Here is a 22,395-nt window from a genome sequence, read left to right as displayed (position 1 = left end):
AGCTTTACATTGACTAATGGGCACTCCTATAGCAAAATTGATAGAGCTTTGGTTAATGCTGACTGGATACTGACTATGTGACGAGCTAAAAACACAACACACAATTATGCTCGCTAGTCGAATATAGTATAGAAAATATCGTATCCACATGGATTAGATTTAAATAGTGTTTTCGTAGCTTCTAGTTTTAATTACTATCCAAGATGATCAACAATTTGGATTTGTGTGAATTAAAACTAAAATTAACTAAAAGTCTAAATTTTTGGCTAATGACAATCGCAATAAGAGTAAGCACAGAAGATATCAATGGGAGAAAATAGGGGTTGATTGGATAGATGTAAGATACTTGTTTGGGAATTAACTCTAGTTACTTCATTTCTATGGTTCAAGTGAGTCTCTCGAATTCACTCTATTATGTTCAAACATTCAGTAGAAACTCCTCTCTCGATTAAGTCTCAACCTTACGATATGAACTAAGTTAAGCATGGTGAATATATGCATGAATTCGTAGTGGATTGATCCTTAGGAGAACCTCTTTCAATTATCCTCCTAACTAGGTCTAAACATTAATTCAACTAACCTCTTTCGATTACTAATAAGAATCAATGAATTAAACCAATAAGATAATACAAAATATTACAAATTATGCCTCTTTCGATTATATAAACAAGTGAATATATATGCAATAATAAAAACACCCAAAACAATTCAATACATAAAATTAGAGTTAATATCCACAATCAATTCTCAAAACACCAAATCCATCAATCCCTAAGGAAGAATTACTCCATGGATATGGAGAAATTCATCACAATTAAGTTTAAGTCAAAGAAAAATATAAAACATCCAAACCCTTATCTTGAGTGAGGATGAATAGTGAAATCCTTGTGCTCTTGCTTCTCCCTCTTCTCCTTAGATTCCTTAGGTCTAAAGTATGTCAAAAGTCTTCAAAATACCGTTTTTTCATGTATATATACCAAGTAGGGTAGGGCCCAAACAAATATACCTTCTCCTACGCAAAAAAAGACACTTTTCTGGAGTTGGACGTGCACGGACGTGTACCTAGAAGTGTTCCCGCGCACTTGGCCGTGCACTTTTTCACACTGTTCTGCCCCATATGCGCGGTCAATGTGCGGCCGCGCACTTTCTGCATACCTTTTGTCCTATTATGTTAGGAATTAGAAAAGTTGTAAAACATGAAAGTTGTAGCCCTTTGAATTAGCTTTCTAACAATATATTGTGAAGCCTAAACGGAGTTCAGAACGAAAAGATATGTGCATTTTACTATACACTGCACAATATGCCTTCTCGATTTTTCGTTTCGTTCCACTATCATCCGTTGATCCCCAAACGTGATCCCGGCTTAATTTCTTGGGCTTTTACTCAGACTTCAAAGCTTTAAATCACTTGAATTCATTCCATAATATCTACATAGCTTGAAATCACTTCTACAAGGCATAAACACAATTAGTGCAAAATACTAGCGATTAAAGCTCAAATTCAACTAAAGTGCAGTAAATTGGAATGTAATAATCGACCAAAATATGAGATTATAGCCTACAATCACTATGCCACACCTAGAACTATAGGTAATGGATCCATCTTGCTCTGGTCATTCCCCACTGAGCATAACACTTGAAGAGGATGAAGATCACACTCCTAAACAATTAAAATTTCTAAACCACTTAGCAGATCATAAAGACTTTATGACATTAGTAAGTGAAGTATGGGAGAGGTCAACTGAGCAGAATACTATGAAGGATACATGGCAGAAATTGAAAAGAGTGAAGCAGGTTATGAAGACTCTAAATAATACTGAGTATAATGCAGTTGGAAATCGAATCAAACAGTGTAGGCAACAACTATGTGATATACAAGAGCAAATGCAGAACCCTGGGCAACCAGAGGCTATGGTAGAAGCAGAGAAAGACATGAAGATACAATTGGAGAAATTGTTAGGGGTAAAGGAAAGTATTATGAAGCAGAAATCAAGAGTAAAGTGGCTGAAGCTAGGAGATGCTAATACAACGTACTTCTTTGCAAACATAAAGAGCAGATACAGTCAAAACAATATTAGGAGATTAATAAATGGTAATGGGGATATAGTACAAACAAAGAAAGGAATTGAGGAGGAAGTGACAGGGTTCTATCAGCAGTTATTAGGATCCCCAGCTGTAGAACTTCCTGCTATTAATCTAATAGTAATGAGGGATGGCACATTGGTGAATAGTGCAACAATTACATCTAGTGGCAGAGGTATCTAAAGAGGAAATTTACCATGCTCTGACAGGCATTAGTGACAATAAAGCTCCTGGTTGTGAAGGCTTTAATGCATTATTTTTTAAGAGAGCTTGGCATGTGATAGGTGATACAGTTACAAATGCTGTGATGAAGTTCTTCTCATGCTCAAATATGTACCAGCCTATAAACTGTACAACAGTTACTTTTGTGCCCAAGGTGAGCAATCCCTCCAATATTACTGAATATAGGCCAATATCATGTTGTACATTACTATAAAAGAGTATATCTAAAATGGTAACAAATACTACCGGGAGTGATAGATTGACTGGTTGATAGGAATCAGTCAGTTTTTGTGCCTGGAGGGCTGAGAAATAAAATCATAATTCCCAGCCATGAACTAGTAAAAGGGTATGGCGGGAAAGGGGTATCCCCTAGATGCATGATAAAAGTAGACATGAAGAAGGCTTATGACTTTGTTGAATGGGGATACCTGGAGCAGGTGTTGACAAGTTTGCAGTTCCCAGGGAAGTTTGTGAAATGGATTATGAGGTGTGTGACAACAATCTCATATTCCATCATCATTAATGGGCAGCCTATAACACCATTTCAGGAAAAGAAAGGCCTGAGACAAGGAGACCCCCTGTCTCCTTATCTGTTTGTGCTGGCTATAGAATACTTGACCAGGTTACTGAAAACACTCAGAAGGGACCTTAATTTCAATTACCATCCTAAGTGTGCCAAAATGAACATAGTTCAGCTAAGCTTTGCTAATGATCTACTGCTTTTCTGTAAAGGAGATACCATATCTGTGTAGTTGTTGTATAAGTTCTTCCAGGATTTTTCAAAGGCTTCAGGATTAGTTGCTAATACTAACAAAAGCTCTATTTTCTTTGGTGAAGTAAATGCTGACATGCAAAAGGAGATATTGCAAGTCCTAGGCTTTTCAAAGGGAACACTACCAGTTAGATACTTGGGAGTGCCACTAAGTACCAAACGACTATCATTAGTTCAATAACAGCCTCTCATTGAGAAGATGTTAGGGATAATCCAGTCTTGGACTTCAAGATTTCTATCATATGCATGGAGAATACAACTCATTAAAAGTGTTCTCTTTTCTATTCAAGTATTCTGGTCCTAGGTTTTTCTGCTGCCAAAGAAGCTGATCCAACTTATTGAAAGTGTGTGTTGAAGATTCCTGTGGACTGGAGGGGTGGAGGTATCAAAGAAAGCACTACTGGCCTGGGACAAACTGTGCCAACCTAAAGCAGTAGGTAGTCTAACCCTACTTGATGTAGAGACATGGAATAAGGCAGTTGTTTGCAAACTCTTATAGAACTTATACAAGAAGAAGGACAAGATGTAGGTACAATGGATTCACATTTACTACAAGAAGCATAACTCATTGTGGAGTGTTGAACCAAAGCAAGCCTCTTAGATTCTGCAAAGGATACTGAAAGCTAAGAACTACTTTGAGGAAGTTGGATATGCAGAAGAAGATGTAGTAGGAATAGAAAAGTTCACCATCAAGGCCATGTATATGCAGCTTAGAGGAGACTTTGCTAAAGTGTCATGGAGGAAACTGGTGTGCAATAATGTTGGGTTGCCTAAGTGGATTTTCACACTATATCTGGCTTCTCATAGATGACTATTAACTAAGGCCAGATTGAGGGGATGGGCTATTTGGAAGATACAACTTGCTCACTCTGCAATACAGAAGAAGAATCCATTGACCATCTCTTCTTCAGTTGTTCTTATTCATCACGAGTGTGGACAACAGTGTAACAGCGGCAAGGGATATATAGACAGGTGATGCCATGATATAGGATGGGCTGAGAGACACTACAAGGGAAGGAGCACACAAGCTTAAGTATATAGGCTAACACTTGCAAGCTGCCTGTACTATATCTGGAAAGAAAGGAATGGAAGAATCTTTCAAGCAAAGCAATGATTAGCAGCAGTACTTCGTAGACTAACAACACAAGAAGTGCATGGTCGAGGAGCTTCTAAACTGATACTACAGAAAAGATTGATGTAACTTAACTACTATCCTACTGTTCAATTAGATTGTTAAATAGTAATATAGCAGTTAGTAATGAGGAAGGTTAGTTGAATAGCTGAATCTAGGGCTTTTGTCCGTTGAAAAAACACACGATATTTCTTTCTCAAATTGTAAGAATGATGAGACTAGTGATATGAGGCCACGACAGTTAATGTAATTTACTTAAGTTAGAGGGTGTATCTGTAAGTATTAGAAGTTAGTAACTACCTACACGTGAGTTAGTTGTCAAATGTTGGTTAGAGGTTAGATATATGTATATATATACGTTGTTGTGTAGAACAGATGCGTAATTTCATTATTCTCTTTACTGAGTGAAAGACGAAGCTATGAGATTAATTTCCTCTTCCTAATTAATCGGTGTACGTGTGTGAGTTTCATCATGGTATCAAAGCCATACGGCCATTAGCGTGGTCTCTCCATTTCGATCTTCGAATATTACATCAGAAGCTCACTGAAGAAAGCATCAATGGCAGAAATTAATAGTGAACTGCCAGAAAAACTCAGTCATAACCATCCTCTATTTTTGAATGCAAATGACAACTATGTAGCAGTATTAATTTCCTTACAACTACACGGATCAGAGAATTATTCTGTTTGGAGCCGAGCAATGCGAATTGCGATCCTAGGTCGAAACAAGCTAGGGTTCATCGACGGCACAAGCAAAAAGGAAAATTATGGTATAAATCTCGTAGATCTTTGGGAGAGGTGCAACATAATCGTATTATCACGGATAATAAATTATATGTCACAGGAGCTGCTCAGTGGAATCGTTTACTCTTCAAATGCAACGGATGTCTGGAATGATCTAAAGGAGCATTTTGACAAAATTTATTGTTCAAGGATTTTTCAAATTCACAAAGAGATTGCAACTATTAATCAAGGTACTACATCAATCTCCTCATATTTCTCAAAAATACGATTTTTGTGGGCAGAGTTTGATAGCTTAGCACCATCACTTGTAACGACCCGACCGATCATTTTGAGTATTATCGTTCCATTCAGTGGCTTAAGGTCTCGAGTAGCTCCGTATTATATGTTATGATGTGTCTGCGTAGTCGAGTTCGGACTTCGGATGATTCGGGATTGGTGTGGAAGAAGGATTCATATTTTAGAAGAATACGTGGTAAGATTGATGTGGGCAGAGTTTGATAGCTTAGCACCAGCACCTATTCCAATAGTTTTGTATGGTGATTTTGTACTTAGGCATGTGTCCAAATTTGGATTTGGAGCTCCGTGGGGTAATTTGAAGCATTTCGGCCAAAATTGGAAAGTTGAAGTTTTTGGAATGTTGAAAGGTTTGATTGAGAGTTGCCATTGGTGATATCGGGGTCGTATTTCGATTCGGAGAGTTGGATTAGCTCCGTTATGTCATTTTGGATTTGCATAAAAAAATTGACGTCATTCTGGGTTGATTTGATGTGTTTCGACATGGGTTTTAGAAGTTGGAATATTCAAAATTTCATCAGTTCGATTCATGTTAAAATTCATAGTTCCGATGTTTTTTAATATGATTTGAGACCTCGAGCAGGTCTGTATTAGGTTATGGAATTTGTTGGTATGCTTGGATAGGGCCCCGGGTGTGTTTCAGACGAATTTCAAATGATGTTTTTGCTTATGATCAGGTCTACTTCTGGTGTATCTGCACCTGCGGAGGTTTGATCGCAAATGCGGAGCCGATTCTGCGAGGTTCTTGGTCGCTTCTGCGATGTTGGTGTAGGTCCTGTTGTGTCGCATCTGCGGAGAGAGGAGCGTAGGTGCAAGAGCGCATCTGCGGAAGGTTGATCGCAGATGCACGATATGTGTTCCCAGTGGTCGTCCGCTTCTGTGGTGTTTGTCACGCTTCTGCAGAATCGCAGATGCGATTATTGGAACACATGTGCGAGTTCTGGGCTTTCAAGTGAAGACCTCAGGTGCGGTGCTTTTTCTCACAAAAGCGAAGCCATAGATGCGACTTTCCTGTTCGCAAATGCGAAAAGCCTGGGGAGAATCGCATATATGTTGAGGGTTTAATATTTTTAACATATTTTGAGTTCTACACCTCGGTGTTGGGAGATATTTCGTGGGTATTTCAAGAAACTCATTGGGGTAAGTGTTCTCTATCCAAATCTTGTTATATTTCATGAACCCATTGCTATTTTCATCATTCAACTAGTGAATTAAGATGGAAATTTGGGAAAAAATTGTAGAAAACTTTCAAAATATAAAATGATGATTTAAAGGTAGAATTGACATCGGAAATTGATAATTTTGGTATGGTTGAACTCGTATCGGAATGAGTATTCGGGTTTTGTAAATTTTATCAGGTTCTGAGGTGCGGGCCTGGGGGGTTGACTTTTGAGTTGACTTTTTAGTTTTAATTAAAGATCGAAGCTTTATTATCCGAAAATATTTTTTATGAGTTTTATTTATGAATTGAAGTTATTTTGGCTAGATTTGAGCCATCCGGAGGTTGTTTCACTTGAGAGGGCCATTTTAGAGTATTGGTCTTGCTCCATTGAGGTAAGTATCTTGCCTAACTTTGTGTGAGGGAACTACCCCTTAGGATTGGAGTCCTTGGTTCTAATTGCGTCATGTGAAGTCCGTATACGCGAGGTGACAAGTACGTGCTCGGACTTATTTGTGGAAAGTTGACCTTTTAGGGCCCTTAGGTTCTTATGTTCATTAGATATGAAGTTGTTTTGTTATGTTAAGTTTCCCATTTAATAGTTTTACCTCTACGTGTCTTAATTAGAATTAATTACTTTATGTTTAACCCTTATTGCCTATTTGACTCTTGTGTGCCTTAACTAAAGTTGTGGCCCATTCGATTGCCATGCTATCTTTTTCGCTTATCCTTAATTGAAATTATTATTATCCCTTTTGTATTGTCTATCCTTATTTGAGGTTATGATTATCTTTTCCGTTACTTATCCTTAATTGAATTTGTTGCATCTCTTTGTAATTGCTCAACTCTAAATGAAGTTTAGTTATCCTTTATCGTAGTTGCCTCATCCTTATTTGGAATCATTTGTTACATATTATTTCTCCTTTGTTGAGCCATTCTTCTTGAGACTAGTATTCCCTATTGTGATTATTCTTTGTGAGCTCGTTCTACTGCTTCTTTTTGATCCAAAGCTATTGAGTTGATTTACTTGTCCTATTCTCGCGCTATTGTTATTATTGTTGCTGTTGTACTCAGTTTGTTAGGCCTAGGGCTATGTGCGGTTGTGGTATTGACACTGTTTAGATGAAATGTTGTGGAATATGGGCACATGTTGTGAAAGTCATTCTATTGTGATGTTTTATTTTTGGCACGTGATATTGTTGGGAGGTTTTGTTCAGGTGTTTACACGAGGTTTCGGCCATGCCATTATTACTATTGATATTGGCACATGCGGCGTGACAAGGCGGTCTATATATGTGAATTTGCGTATGTGGCGAGACAAGGTGGGAATATTATTATGCACGTGCGGCGAGACAAGGCGGGCATTTACTTTATTATTCTGCACGTGGTGAGACAATGTGGTCTATGTCGGGGATTGATTTTTGATGATTTGTGATGGCCTGAGGGCATTTTTGTTGATGATATTTGTGTAGTGGCATGCCTAACCTATGTGAGTTTTACTTGGTGCAAATTGTGGGGATCATTCCTTATGTACCGTTCATTTTCTCTACTCTTATTCGTTGGCCCGAACTGTGATAGAACACTTGCACAAGTATACACGTACTTTATCACCCTATCGGATTAAGAAGATGAACACTGATGCTACCGATAATTTGTACGTACTCCGTCTACTTGTCTTATATGTGGGATTTGTTCTATTGGCATGTGAGTCGTCCGTGCAGTTATCAGTTGTAATGAGGGCACAAGATGCCAAGTGATTATGGTTCATGAATTGGGACCCGTGAATTGTGTGAGTTTTGAGCTTTGGTACCTCATGGGGATTATTGAATAAACCTGGTGCGAAATCGGTTATTCTTATCAAGTTGCTACTTGTCTTTCCTTTATTTGTTTTTCACCCAATTTAAATTGTGTTCAACTTACTCTACTGGGTTATTACTTATGGTGTCCCGCTACAAATATTTGCTTCTATTTCCTATTGCAAGCACCGTATTATTGTTGTCATTATGCGTAGTTCTGTAGAGATATCATACTCTATTAGTTTTATACCTATACTTGTTTAGGTTATCTAGTCCAGTAGGTGTCTTGACTATCCCTCGTCACTACTCCACTGAGGTTAGTCTTGATACTTACTGGTACCGCTATGGTGTCATCATACTACACTTCTGCACATTTTTGTGTAGATCCAAGTAACTCAGAGTCAGTCGATCGCTAGCTAACTGTACGGATCTTGCTGTGGAGACTCAAGGTAAATCTGTTGTTGCGTTCACAGGCCTCAGAGTCACCTTCTGTTATTGTACTTGCACTGCTTATCTCTATTTCGAAACAGTTGTATTTAGAGGTTTTTGTAGCAAACTAAGTAGAGCTTATGACTTATACTACCAGTTGTAGGAATTGAAATTGTGTATAAGATTATTATCTCATATTCTTCGTTTGATGGTTGATTTCTTCTATTAATTCAGTAAGTGTTAGGCTTACCTAGTTTTATAAATTAGGTGTCATTACGACATCCTACGGAGGAAAACTGGGGTCGTGACAGCACCGGGCTACGATTGTGCAAAATCGAATGAGTCAATTGCATTTATGGAGAGATTGAAGCTATTGCAATTCCTAGTGGGCTTGAACGAGTCATATGAACAAGCTCGCAGTCAGATATTGATGATGGTACCAGCTCCTTCTGTGAACAAAGCTTATTCAATGTTAATGGAGCATGAGAGTCAAAGAGCCATGACAAATCACCCAGACATGACTGGGGGACGTGATCCAACTGCCTTAATGACAACTAGAGTTGGTGCTCCATATAGACCTAAGAAAGGCTATAATCTATACTGTGATTTTTGCAAAATTAAAGGGCACACTCGAGAAAACTACTACAAAATTATTGGCTATCCAACAGACTTCAAGCCTAAAAAGAAAGGGGGATTCAACTCTGCTAATTCTGCATCAGTTGAAGATACTCAACCACAGCACCAGGGAAACATGAATGCAGATCAATTCAATTATAGGGCCACTACATCATTAGACTTTGGCATAACACCATTGTTTACTCAGGAACAATTCAACCAAATCTTGAAGATGCTGAATAAAGAAGGAGTGCCAGACACCTCAGCCAACATGGCAGGTATGTCCTGTTGCAGTGCTTGCTTGGTAAATCATGCAGCTAAGTCTCATAGTTGGATTATAGACACTGGAGCAACAAATCATATGACCTCCATTTATAGCATATTATCATATACAATGGAAGTGATAAAAAACAATAGCAAAATAGTAAATTTGCCTAATGGAACCAATGTAGCAGTATCACACATTGGAAGTTGCAGAACAGGAGAAAATCAGGAAGTGAAAAATGTGTTGTATATCCTTGATTTCAAGTACAACCTGTTGTCAGTCTCTAAATTGACAGGGGACTTAAATATATGTTTGCTTTCTTTCCTGGCTTTTGTGTGTTCCAGGACCTCTACACTAGGAAAGTGAAGAGGATTGATAGAGAAGCTGATGGACTTTACCTGCCAACTACTGCAGATCCTAATAACATACCAAAAAATAAGCACACACACTCACTGATTGCTAGATTGGACCGGAACACATTGCAGGTTTGGCATAAGAGGATAAGACATCCCTCTGCAACAGTCATGAAACAACTACTGCACATTAGTGAAGAAGAATGTAAAAATATAATAAATAACTGTGATGTATGCCCTTTGGCAAAACAAGCAAAGTTACCATTTCTACTAGTAACACTAGAGCAGAAAGAGTGTTTGAATTACTACATATGAATGTTTGGAGACCATTTAGAGTACCTACCTATGATGGTAATAAATACTTCTTAACAATAGTTGATAATCACTCAAGAATGACTTGGATTTACCTTATGAAACTAAAGTCAGATGTAATAGTAGTAATCAAAGACTTTCTGTTAATGGCACATAATCAATTCAAAAATAATGTAGTGATGATAAGAACTAACAATGGAACAGAACTCATCAATTCTGAATGTGCTAGCTTATTTAATAGTCTTGGGATCATACATCAAAGATCATGTCCATATACACCACAACAGAATGGCACAGTAAAAAGAAAACACAGGCATTTACTGGAAGTGGCTAGAGCAGTAAGGTTTCAGGGACATATCCCTCTTAAATTTTGGGGTAAGTGTGTATTGATGGCAGCCTACTTAAGTAACAAGATGCCAACCCCAGTGCTTGCAGGAAAGCTACATTTTGTGGTGTTTCACAAAAGAACAGGAAAGCTACATTTTGTGGTGTTTCACAAAAGAAGACCCTCAATGGATCACATAAGAGTTCCAAGATGTCTATATTATATTGTTCCATCAGTTGTAGGAGATAAATTTCAACACAGAGCACTGGCATGTGCCATGATATGGGGTATTCAACAGTTCAGAAGGGGTTCCTATTATTTTTTCTTACTAACAAAACTTTCTTTGTTAGCAGAAATGTTACCTTTAGAGAGAATGTTTTTCCCTTTAAATCTACAGGTGTTTCCAGAACCGCCTTGCTTGTTCATAGTCAATGACCACATGATGAAGATGTCACTATGCCAATTGCTTCTCAGAATGGTGAACCTGATACTGCTGAAGGTTATTTGGCTAATCAGACTGTACTCACAACTTGGTGTCCAATTGAATTTTCCTGTGACACTGCTATGTAATAGCAAGTCATCAATTCAGATTGCTGAGAATCCAGTTTACCACGAGAGAACAAAGCATATAGAAATCGATTTCCACTTCATAAGAGAAACGGTTCAGAATGGGAGTGTAGCACCAAGACATATGCAATCGAGAGTGCAACAGGCAGATAGTCAAACAAAAGGACTTGGCAAACCACAACATGAATACTTGGTTTCCAAGCCGGGGCTGCTTAATATCTTTGCACCCTCCAGCTTGAGGGGGAGTAATGAGACTGGTGATATGAGCCCAGGGCAGTTAATTAATTTACTTAAGTTAGTGGGTGTATCTGTAAGTATTAGAAGTTAGTAACTACCTACACGTGTGTTAGTTGTCAGATGTTAGTTAGAGGTTAGATATATGTATATATACAGTGTAGTGTATAGAACAGATGCGTAATTTCATTCTTCTCTTTGCTGAATGAAAGAAGAATTTGTGAGCTCAATTTCCTCTTCCTAATTCATTTGTGTGCGTGTGTGAGTTTCATCAAAGAAGCAATTCTTATTTCTGATTTGTTCTTAAAGAAGTTTTGATCTTTTACTTTCGTTATCGTTCAAATGGCTGTACTTATATATTTATTAATATTCTTACATGCGTTAGCACAATCCTGCGTGTAAAAGTATTCACATTGAAATTGTTATTTAGTGTTAATACAATTTGTGCAAGTTACACCATCTTCTTTTCATTCTATCATTTAAAAGTCAAACGATCTTCAGCTTGATTGTTCAATAACTTTAACTTCAAACAATCAGAATAAAGAACTCCAGAAGTGTAAAGTAATCTCTACACATTTTGAGAAGCTATTCAGAGTTTCAGTTTTCTCGATCACTCTGATTAATTTTTCTGATAATCTTTCCGCCCTTGTAAGCCCTTCCTTTCATGTGTGTAAGAATAGTGATTCCTACAAGTCCGAAGCCTTGACTTGGGAGTTAACTGTATTTTAGAATGTGTTTTGTGCTTGGATTTTTCATCTATGTTTCTCTTCTTAAAACTATCAAATACAAGTCTATTAAAACTTTTATACATGCATATAACATTTATGTATGCATAGAAAATAGCGTTGGTTCATGATCTTTGTTATAACAAACTGGGCTCTCATGGTGGCCTTCATTTCGTGGCGAGTTTCGACTTTTTCTTAATTTCTTTAGTGTTTTTGGGCTTATTATGGAGTAGTATTTTTTCCCTAATTTGAATTTCTCTTCAAGATGTGGAATGGGAGACTCAATATCTCATCATGCTACATATCCCATTCCAAATATGAGGAAGATATTAATGGAGTTGAATGCAACAACTCAAGAAAATATTTGTTGGCTAATTGCTTTGAGTATTGCAAGATTTCTTTCCATTTGGTTTATATGTATATTCTTCTATATCATCAAGCTAATATTTATGACAAGCAAGAATATGATATTTGTACTCAGTTCAGCACTAAATCATTTACTTCTCCATCTCTACTTAATTTTTGGTTTCATTTCTCGCGCGTTATGAATTTTTGCTATTATAACTTATCATGAAAGTAGATATTAGTTAGCATCTCAAGTTTATTATCCAGTAGATATTAGTTAACATCTCAAGTTTAACATCTCAAATAGATATCATGGGTGATGTCAAGTTTGCTATTGGCATCTCAAATTTATTGGTGAAATGAAAGATACATTAAATAGGAAGAAACATGTACAAAAGAAAACGGTAAAAATGTTAATAAAAGATAATATGAAACTTTGTTTTCTAAAATTTCAAAAGTTAATAAGATATTTATTTCGAACCGGATGGAGTGATTTTTAAATTATGAAAGGAGAATCAAAATACCTAATGCAAATGATTTTTGTTTCTACATCCCAAAATATGCATTGGGATTCAAGTACTACAATTAACACATTTAATCACTTTCTAAATTTATTAAAGCTTTTATTGATCGCGCGAAGGCGACTAATTCACTAGTTTGGTAATGTGCTAAAATCAAACAATAATCAGTCGTGTCAAAATACGCACATAGATAGTAAAAGTAAAAGTTGTTTTTGCATTATTAAATATATCATAGCTGGCAGCATTTCTTTTTTGGAAAAGGCTCGACAATACCTTATGATCTTCGAAATGGCTCATCTGTAACCTCCGTTTGCAAATCAGCATATAAGTCCCCTTGCCGTTAAATGCCCAACCTATTACCACCCTTTAGCACTAACGGCTCTTTTAAAGACCAATTTCTTTTTCTTAAAATTTCACAGCTTGACACGTGGTACATTAAACCACCCCCTTTTAATATTTTTTTACCAGCCCTCCCACTCACTTATTTACCCACCCTCCCCAACCCTTTTAACAAAACCCCTTTCTTTAACTCGATCAAAATCATTCCATTTCACCCAATTTTTTCTTCTAGGGTTCTAAAATCGGCAACCATCCTTCTAAATGGTTGTAAAAATTCTGCTTCTTCTTCAATTCTAAGTGAGATTAAATATGTCTGATTGTTCTACTGGTTCTTTTGGGTCGAAAAGGAGGTGTTACTGCGGTCTTGTTGCAGTCCATTTTGCTTATACTCCTGATAATGCCGGTAGGCATTTTTTTATGTAACGACCCGGTCGGTCGTTTCGAGAGTTATAGCCCCGTTTTTCCCATTTCTATTTTCTTTTGTGCTTTTCTGCTATGTTATGATATACCGTATTAGTTGGTTCGGGTCCGGAGTGGTTTCGGAGTGGATTGAGACACTTAGTCTCTTATTTAGGAGCTTAAGTTAGATAAGTCAACCGAATATTGACTTATATGTAAACGATCTCGAAATTTAATTATGATGGTTCAATTATCTTTGTTAGGTGATTTTGGACTTAGGAGCGCGTCCGGAATATGATTTGGAGGTTCGTAGTGGAATTAAGTTTGAATTGGCGAAAGTTGAAAATTTGGCGATTTCGGTCGGCAGTGAAAAATTTGATATCAGGGTCGGAATAGATTTCCAGAAGTTGGAGTGGGATCGTGGTGTCATTTGTGACGTGTGTGTAAAATTTGAGGTCATTCGGACATGGTTTGGTAGGTTTCGGCGTCGTTTGTGAAATTCGGAAGTTTAGAACTTCTTAGGCTTGAATCTGAGGGTAGTTTGGTATTTTGATGTTATTTTGAGTGATTCGAAGGCTCGACTAAATTTGAATATTGATATATGACTTATTGGTATGGTTGGTTAAAGTCCCGAGGGCTCGGGGTGATTCCGGGTGGTTAACGGATTGTTTGAAGTTAGAAAAATGCAGCTGAAGCTGCTGCTACTGGTATTTTCGCACATGCGGAGGGGGAGCCGCAGGTGCGAGGGAGTAGAAGTGCTTGGAGAATTCATAGGTGCGAGCAAGGCTAAGGTGGGCTGGAACAGCAGGTGCGAGAAGGTTGTCGCATCTGCGAGCCCACAGGTGCGAGACCTGGGGGCAGATGCAGAAAGGAGGATTTTGGCAGGCTTCGCAGAAGCGGAGGGAGATGCGCAAGTGTGCTTCCGCAGGCGCGAGATTTGGCTGCAGATGCAGAACCTAGGCTCTTAAGTGAGTTTTGCACCTACGATAGAAATTCCGCATGTGCGGCATCGCAGAAGCGGAAAAAGAGACCGCATGTGCGGTTTTACTGGGCAGAAAGTATAAAATAGGGACTTCGAGATTTTTCCTCATTTTTCACCATTTGGAACACGGACTTTGGAGCTTTTGGAGTGATTTTTGGAAGGAAATTCGAGGGTTATCACTGAGGTAAGTTCCTTGTGCCTAATTATCCTTAGCTATGGTATTTTTCCGTTGATTTCTCACCAAATTAGTGGGGTTTTGAAGTGAAAATTGGGGTTAGGGCTTGGGATTTTGGAGAGAGTAATTTGGGGATTTGAGGGATCAAATAAGGTCGGATTTTGATGAATTTAGTATGGGTAGACTTGGGAATGAATGGGCTTTCGGGTTTTGTGACTTTTGTCGGATTTCGAGACGTGGGCCCGGGGGCCGGGTTTGAGTGAATTTCGGATTTTGACTCTAATTTGATAGATTTCTTGTGGAATTGACCCCTTTAACCTATATTGATCGTATTGTATTACTTATGGCTAGATTCGGGATGTTTGGAGGTCGATTTGAGAGGCAAAGGCGTCGCGGAGTAGGATTTTGCTTGGTTGGAGATAAGTAACGCTTTCAAACTTGGTTATGAGGGTTCGAACCCCCAAGTTATGTGTTATGTGATTGGTATTGAGGTGACGCGCATGTCAAGTGACAGACGTGCGGGCATGCACCGTGAGAATTGGGACCTGGGTGATTCCATGGCACCGTTTCATGACTCTATCCTGTTGATATCCATGTTTTCATGCTAGATATCATGTTTAGGCTTTGTGTCGGTATTGTTTGGACCCTTAGCGATCGTTTCTTGATGTCATCTCACTAGTTTTCATTTACTATTTCATACTCAGTCATGATCATGCATTTTTATATCATATCACGGTCTCAGTTATTATTGATTCATCATATCATTGTTCCAGGTTGTTTTTATGATATTGTGAGCCCGTGGTGAGACTGGAGAGGTTGATGACTGAGTGAGGCCGAGTGCCAGGTTATGAGTGACAGTTATGGGATCGGGCTGCACGCTGCAGCGGTTGTATTGATGATTATGATAGCGCTTGGGCTGTAGGAGCCCCTCCGGAGTCTGTAACACACCCCCAGTGAGCGCAGATGATATTATTGAGGGATGGATTTCCCTGGACATGGATTTATCCGAAGTACTTGTACCTGGAGATAGACTTCTCTATAGGGTTTGATTGCCCTTTTTCCTCGGTACTGGTGACTTATAGTCAGTGTTGCATATACAGTACCGAGTGGTTGAATACTTAAAAATGGAACACATGGTATATTTCATACAGTCTATGCATTGGCATGTAGAGATAGACGAGTTGTATACCTTACACTGTTCAGATATATACTTCCTTTACTGTTGAGCTATATATTTGACTTGAAAGCATGCCTACGTTTCTGCACACTTATTTTTGTTATGCTTGTTGAGATTGAGTTCGTCACTACTTTTCAGTCCAAAGTTTGGACTTGTTACTTACTGAGTTAGTGTACTCACGTTACTCTCTGCACCTCATGTACAGGTCCAGGCGATACTGGTCATAGTAGCGGTTGCTGATTGAGGATCCTAGTCTTTTGGAGGCCATCAAGGTAGCTGCACTGCGTTCACGGGCCTTGACTTTCCTTCTTTATCTTTGTCGTACTTTCAGTTTATATCTCTAGATACTGTATTAGACTGTATCTCTGATCTAGACGATCATGTACTCAGTGACACCCTAGTTTTGGACTGGATTGTATCACTTTGGGATTTACGTATGTTTTAAATAGTTTTTTTTCCTTTAATGTTAAATGCTTCCGTGAACGTTTTCAAACTTATTGTTGTTGGTGTTGGGTTGTTGAGTTGAGGCTGGCCTAGTTCCACTATAGGAGCCATCATGATGGTTAATTTTGGGTCGTGACAAGTTGGTATCAGAGCCTAGGTTACATAGGTCTCACGAGTCATGAGCGGGTTTAGTAGAATTTTGAGGATTGGTACAGAGACGTCTGTACCTATATTCGAGAGGCTGCAGAACCATTAGGAAAATTCTACATTCTTGAATTCTTATCATGCGAATCTGTCGATTCTGGTAACTAAACACCTAATGTTTCATTCTCTCAGAGATTGTGAGGTCTCGCACTACCGGTCAGGAGGAACAGCCACCAGTACCACCAGCCAGGGCCGCGAGAGGCCAAGGCCGCAGTCGAAGCCGTGGTAGCGGCAGAGGTGCAGCCCGCACAATAGTTGGGGCAGTATCTGCAGATCCACCAATTGTCCCAGATCAGGACTAGATTCCAGTTGCTGATGCACCAGCTCAGGCACCACATGTGCCTATTATGATTCCAGGCCTCCAGGAGGCCCTAGCTCAGATTCTGACAGCGTGTACCGGCCTTGCTCAGGCGGTCTCTATCTTGACGTCCGCAGACACTTCTCGGGCTGGGGGAGGCACTCAGACTGCCGCCGCTCGCAAACCCGAGCAGGTTGCTCAGCGATTCCAGACACCAGAGGCACCACCAGGCCAGTCGGTTGCAGCTGCTCAGGACTATGTGGTTCCTGCTATGCCTGAGGATGATCAGCGTAGATTGGAGAGGTTTGGGAGACTCCAGCCTCCACCTTTCAGTGGCACAGAGAGAGAGGATGCCCAGGACTTCTTAGATAGGTGTCAGAGGATACTCCGTACAACTGGTTTTATGGAGACTTGTGGGGTTTTATTCACTACCTTTCAGTTTTTTGGGGCTGCACTTAGATGGTGGGAGACTTACGAGAGGCGTAGGCCTGTTGGCGCAGCACCCCTTACTTGGCAGCAGTTTTCCGTGATCTTTTTGGAGAAGATCGTGCCTCATTCATGCAGAGAGGGGCTGTGCAAGCAATTTGAGCAGCTTCATTAGGATGATATGTCTGTGACGCAGTATGAGATGCAATTCTCGGAGTTGGCCCGTCATGCTATCTGGTTGGTTCCTATAGACAGGGAGAGGATCATGAGGCTCACTTATCAGCTGCGATTGCTTATGACTAAAGAGCGAGTGTCTGGTGCTACTTTTGATGAGGTTGTCGACATCGCTCGTCAGATTGAATGGTTCGTAGTCAAGAGAGGGTTGAGAGGGAGACCAAGAGGCCTCGTGGACAAGGAGGATTTAGGGGTGCTCCTTTTGGGGGCCAGTTACAGCACACTAGAGGTCATCCTTTCAGGCATGCTCATACGGCTCACCCAGTGCAGCGGGGTGCATCATCCGGCCATGGGCCCCATGGTTATCAGCAAGGCCAGACATCATTCGATGCGCTACCAGCTCAATGTTCGTCGTATGCACCATCACCTCAGGGTTCATCTGTGTTAGGACCTTCTAGCAGTTATTCCAGTGTTCAGGGTTCCTTTCAGTCCCCAGTGGCCGGTAGAGGTTGCTTTGAGTGTGGGGATTTGGGGCATATCAAGAGGTTTTGTCCCCGCCTGACGGGAGGTTCATCTCAGCATGGGAGTCAGCCTTCGACTTCAGCACTAGTTCCTCCACCACCCGCCCAGCCAGCTAGGGGTGGAGCTCAGTCAGCTAGGGGCCACCCGAGAGAGAGAGGCCGATCGGGGGGCGGCCAGGCCCGTTTCTATGGCCTACTAGCCATACCAGATGTCATTTCTTCAGATGCTGTGATTACAGGTATTGTTTCGGTTTTCCACCGAGATGCCTCGGTATTATTTGACCTTGGGTCCACTTATTCATATGTTTCCTCGTACTTCGCTCATTTTTTGGATATGCCCCATGAGTCTTTAGTCTTTTCTGTTCATGTATCTACTCCTGTGGCGATACTATTATCGTGGACCGTGTATATCGGTCATGTATAGTGACTATTGGGGGTCTGGAGACCCGAGTGGGCCTTTTGCTGCTCAGTATGGTTGACTTTGATGTGATATTGTGTATGGATTGATTATCTCCATATCATGTTGTTCTAGATTGTCATGCTAAGACCTTGACGTTAGCAATGCCGGGGTTGCCAAGGGTTGAGTGGAGCGGTTCTATAGACTATGTACCTAGTAGGGTGATTTCATATTTGATGGCTCAGCGTATGGTTGAGAAGGGTTGTCTATCCTATTTGGCTTTTGTGAGGGATGTTAGTGCAGAGACCCCTACCATTAATTCTGTTCTGGTGGTACATGATTTTCCGGATGTGTTTCTTGCAGAACTGTCGGGCATGCCGCCTGACAGGGATATTGACTTTGGTATTGATTTGATGCGGGGCACTCAGCCCATTTCTATCCTACGGTATCGTATGGCACCGACGGAGTTGAAGGAGTTGAAAGGACAGCTTCAGAAACTCCTTGATAAGCGGTTTATTCGGCCTAGTGTGTCACCTTGGGGTGGACCGGTTTTATTTATAAAGAAGAATGATGGTTCCATGAGGATGTGTATTGATTACAAGCAGTTGAACAAGGTCGCAGTCAAGAACAAGTATCCTTTGCCTCGTATTGATGATTTATTTGACCAGCTTTAGGGAGCGACAGTGTTCTCCAAGATTGATTTGAGGTCCAGTTATCACAAGCTGAAGATTCGGGATTTGGACATTCTTAAGACGGCTTTCAGGACCCGATATGGCCATTATGAGTTCTTGGTGATGTCTTTTGGTGCTAACCAATGCCCCAGTAGCATTCATGCATTTGATGAACAGTGTATTCCAGCCTTATTTGGACTCATTCATTATTGTATTTATTGATGATATCCTGGTGCACTCTCGTAGCTAGGAGGAGCATGCCCATCATCTGAGGATTATATTACAGAGATTGAGGGAGGAGAAGCTTTATGCAAAGTTCTCCAAGTGTGAGTTCTGGCTTAGTTCAGTAGCATTCTTAGGGCACGTGGTGTCCAGTGAGGGTATTCAGGTTGATCCGAAGAAGATAAAGGCGGTTTAGAGTTGGCCTAGACCGTCCTCAGCTACAGAGATTCGGAGCTTTCTTTGTTTGGCTGGTTATTACTGTCGGTTCGTTCAGGGTTTCTCATCTATTGCATCACCCTTGACCAAATTGACCCAAATGGGTGCTCCATTCAGGTGGTCGGATGAGTGTGAGGAGAGCTTTCAGAAGCTCAAGACTGCTTTGACCACAGCTCCAGTGTTAATTCTGCCATCAGCTTCAGGTTCTTACATCGTGTATTGTGATGCCTCGAGGGTATGTATTAGATGCTTTCTGATGCAGTAGGGTAGGCTGATTACCTATGCCTCACGCCAGTTGAAGTCCCATGAGAAGAACTATCCTGTCCATGATCTTGAGTTAGCAGCCATTGCTCACGCCTTGAAGATTTGGTGTCATTATTTGTATGGGGTTCATTGTGAGATCTATACTGATCACCGGAGTTTGCAGCATCTGTTTAAGCAGAAGGATCTTAACTTGCGTCAGCGGAGATGGTTAAAACTTCTTAAGGACTACGATATCACTATTTTGTATCATCCGGGGAAGGCCAATATTGTGGCCGATGCTTTGAGTCGCCGGGCAGAGAGTTTGGGGAGTTTAGCATATCCCCCAGCAACAGAGAGACCTTTGGCGTTGGATGTTCAGGCCTTGGCGGGCCATCTTGTCATATTGGATATTTCGGAGCCGAGTGGGGTATTGGCTTGTATAGTCTCCAGGTATTCTCTTTATGACTGTATCAGGGAGCGTCGGTATGATGACCCCCACCTGCTTGTCCATCAGGGCAGGGTTCAGCGAGGTGATGCCAGAGATGTGACTATTAGTGATGATGGCGTGTTGAGGATGAAGGGCCAGACATGTGTACCCAGTGTGGATGGGCTTCAGGAGTTGCTTCTTGAGGAGGCCCACAGCTGGGTATTCCATCCATCCGGGTGTTGCGAAGATGTACCAGGATTAGAGACAGCACTATTGGTGAAGGCGAATATAGAAGGATATAGTTGGGTTTGTAGCTCGGTGTCTCAACTGTCAGCAGGTTAAGTATGAACATTAGAGACCGGGTGGCTTGCGTTAGAGGTTAGAGATCCCAGAGGGGAAGTGGGAGCGGATCACAATGGATTTCGTAGTTAGGCTCCCACAGACTTTGAGGAAGTTCGATGCTATTTGGGTTGTCATAGATCGACTAACCAAGTCTGCGCACTTCATTCCAGTTGGTACTACTTACTCTTCAGAGCGGTTGGCGGAGATTTACATCCGGGAGATTGTTCGCCTGCATGGTGTCCCAATTTCCATCATTTCAGATAGGGGCACTCAGTTTACATCGCAGTTTTGGAGGGCTGTGTAGCGAGAGTTATGTACTCAAGTGGAGTTGAGCACAACTTTTCACCCTCATACGGACGGGCAGTCCAAGCGCACTATTCAGATATTGGGGGACATGTTGCGCGCTTGTGTCATTGACTTTGAGGGTCCATGGGACCAGTTCTTGCCACTCGCGGAGTTTGCATATAACAACAATTAACAGTCGAGTATTCAGATGGCTCCGTACGAGGCTTTATATGGGAGGAGGTGTAGGTCTCCGGTAGGATTGTTTGAGCCGGGTGAGGCTAGGCTCTTGGGTACAGATATGGTCCAGGATGCATTAGATAAGGTGAAATTGATTCAGGAGCGGCTTCACATAGCGCAGTCTAGGCAGAAGAGCTACGCGGACAGGAAGGTCCATGATGTGTCGTTTATGGTTGGGGAGAAGGTTTTTCTAAAGGTATCATCCATGAAGGGTGTTATGAGTTTTGGGAAGAGGGGCAAGTTGAGCCCCCGGTTCATTGGGCCTTTTGAGGTGCTTCAGAGGATAGGGGAGATGGCTTATAAGCTTTCCTTGCCACCCAGCATGTCGAGTGTGCATACAGTGTTTCATGTTTCCATACTCCAGAAGTATGTTGGCGATCCGTCCCATGTTTTAGACTTCAGCACGGTTCAGTTGGAGGGTGATATGACTTATGATGTGGAGTCGGTGGTCATTTTGGATCGGCACGTTAGGAAGTTGAAGTCAAAGGACATAGCTTCGGTGAAGGTGCAGTGGGACGGTCATTTTGGATCGGCATGCTTGGAGGTCCGCCTGTGGAGACGGCTACCTGGGAGACCGAGCGGCAGATGCGAAGCAGATATCCACACCTATTTGAAACTCCACGTATGTTTCTAGACCGTTCGAGGACAAACAATTATTTAAGAATGGGAGGATGTAACGACCCGGTCGGTAGTTTCGAAAGTTATAGCTCTGTTTCCCCATTTCTGTTTCCTTTTGTACTTTTCAGCTATGTTATGATATACTGGATTAGTTAGTTCGGGTCCAGAGTGGTTTCGGAGTGGATTTAGACACTTAGTCTCTTATTTAGGAGCTTAAGTTAGATAAGTCAACTGGATATTGACTTATGTGTAAACTATCTCAGAATTTAATTCTGATGATTCCATTAGCTTTGTTAGGTGATTTTGGACTTAAGAGCACATCCGGAATGTGATATAGAGGTCTGTAGTGGAATTAGGCTCGGATTAGCGAAAGTTGGAAATTTGGCGATTTCGGTCAGTAGTGGAAAATTTGATATCGGGGTCGGAATGGATTTTCGAAAGTTGGAGTAGGTTCGTGGTGTCATTTGTGACGTGTGTGTACAATTTGAGGTCATTCGGACGTGGTTTAGTACGTTTCGGCTTCATTTGTGGAATTCGAAAGTTTAGAAGTTGTTAGCCTTGAATCCGAGGGTAGTTTGGTGTTTTGATGTTGTTTTGAGTGATTTGAAGGCTCGACTAAGTTTGTATATTGATATATGACTTATTGGTATGGTTGGTTGAGGTCTTTAGGGGCTCGGGGGTGATTCCGGGTGGTTAACAGATTTTTT

General features: G+C 40.8%; 1 protein-coding gene across 1 annotated transcript; it reads left to right on the top strand.

Annotated features, from left to right (window-relative positions):
- The first annotated feature begins 1,592 nt into the window (after positions 1-1,592).
- Positions 1,593-3,417, top strand: LOC138899182 (uncharacterized). Its single transcript, XM_070185316.1, has 4 exons — positions 1,593-2,256; positions 2,366-2,457; positions 3,056-3,227; positions 3,380-3,417. Exons 1-4 carry the CDS (start codon positions 1,593-1,595, stop codon positions 3,415-3,417), a joined length of 966 nt encoding a protein of 321 aa, XP_070041417.1.
- Positions 3,418-22,395: the final 18,978 nt, after the last annotated feature.

Source organism: Nicotiana tomentosiformis, chromosome 9, assembly GCF_000390325.3.
Source record: "Nicotiana tomentosiformis chromosome 9, ASM39032v3, whole genome shotgun sequence".
NCBI classification, from domain to species: Eukaryota; Viridiplantae; Streptophyta; class Magnoliopsida; order Solanales; family Solanaceae; genus Nicotiana; species Nicotiana tomentosiformis.
Note: the sequence above shows the minus strand (reverse complement) of the source record. Positions and strands in the feature narration are given on the sequence as shown.

Coding starts and splice junctions, on each gene's coding strand:
- LOC138899182 (XM_070185316.1), top strand. CDS start 1,593: ATGGATCCATCTTGCTCTGGTCATTCCCCACTGAGCATAACACTTGAA. Junction 2,458..3,055: donor CAGTTACTTTTGTGCCCAAG/GTGAGCAATCCC, acceptor ATATCTGTGTAG/TTGTTGTATAAGTTCTTCCA. Junction 3,228..3,379: donor ATACTTGGGAGTGCCACTAA/GTACCAAACGAC, acceptor TTCTGGTCCTAG/GTTTTTCTGCTGCCAAAGAA.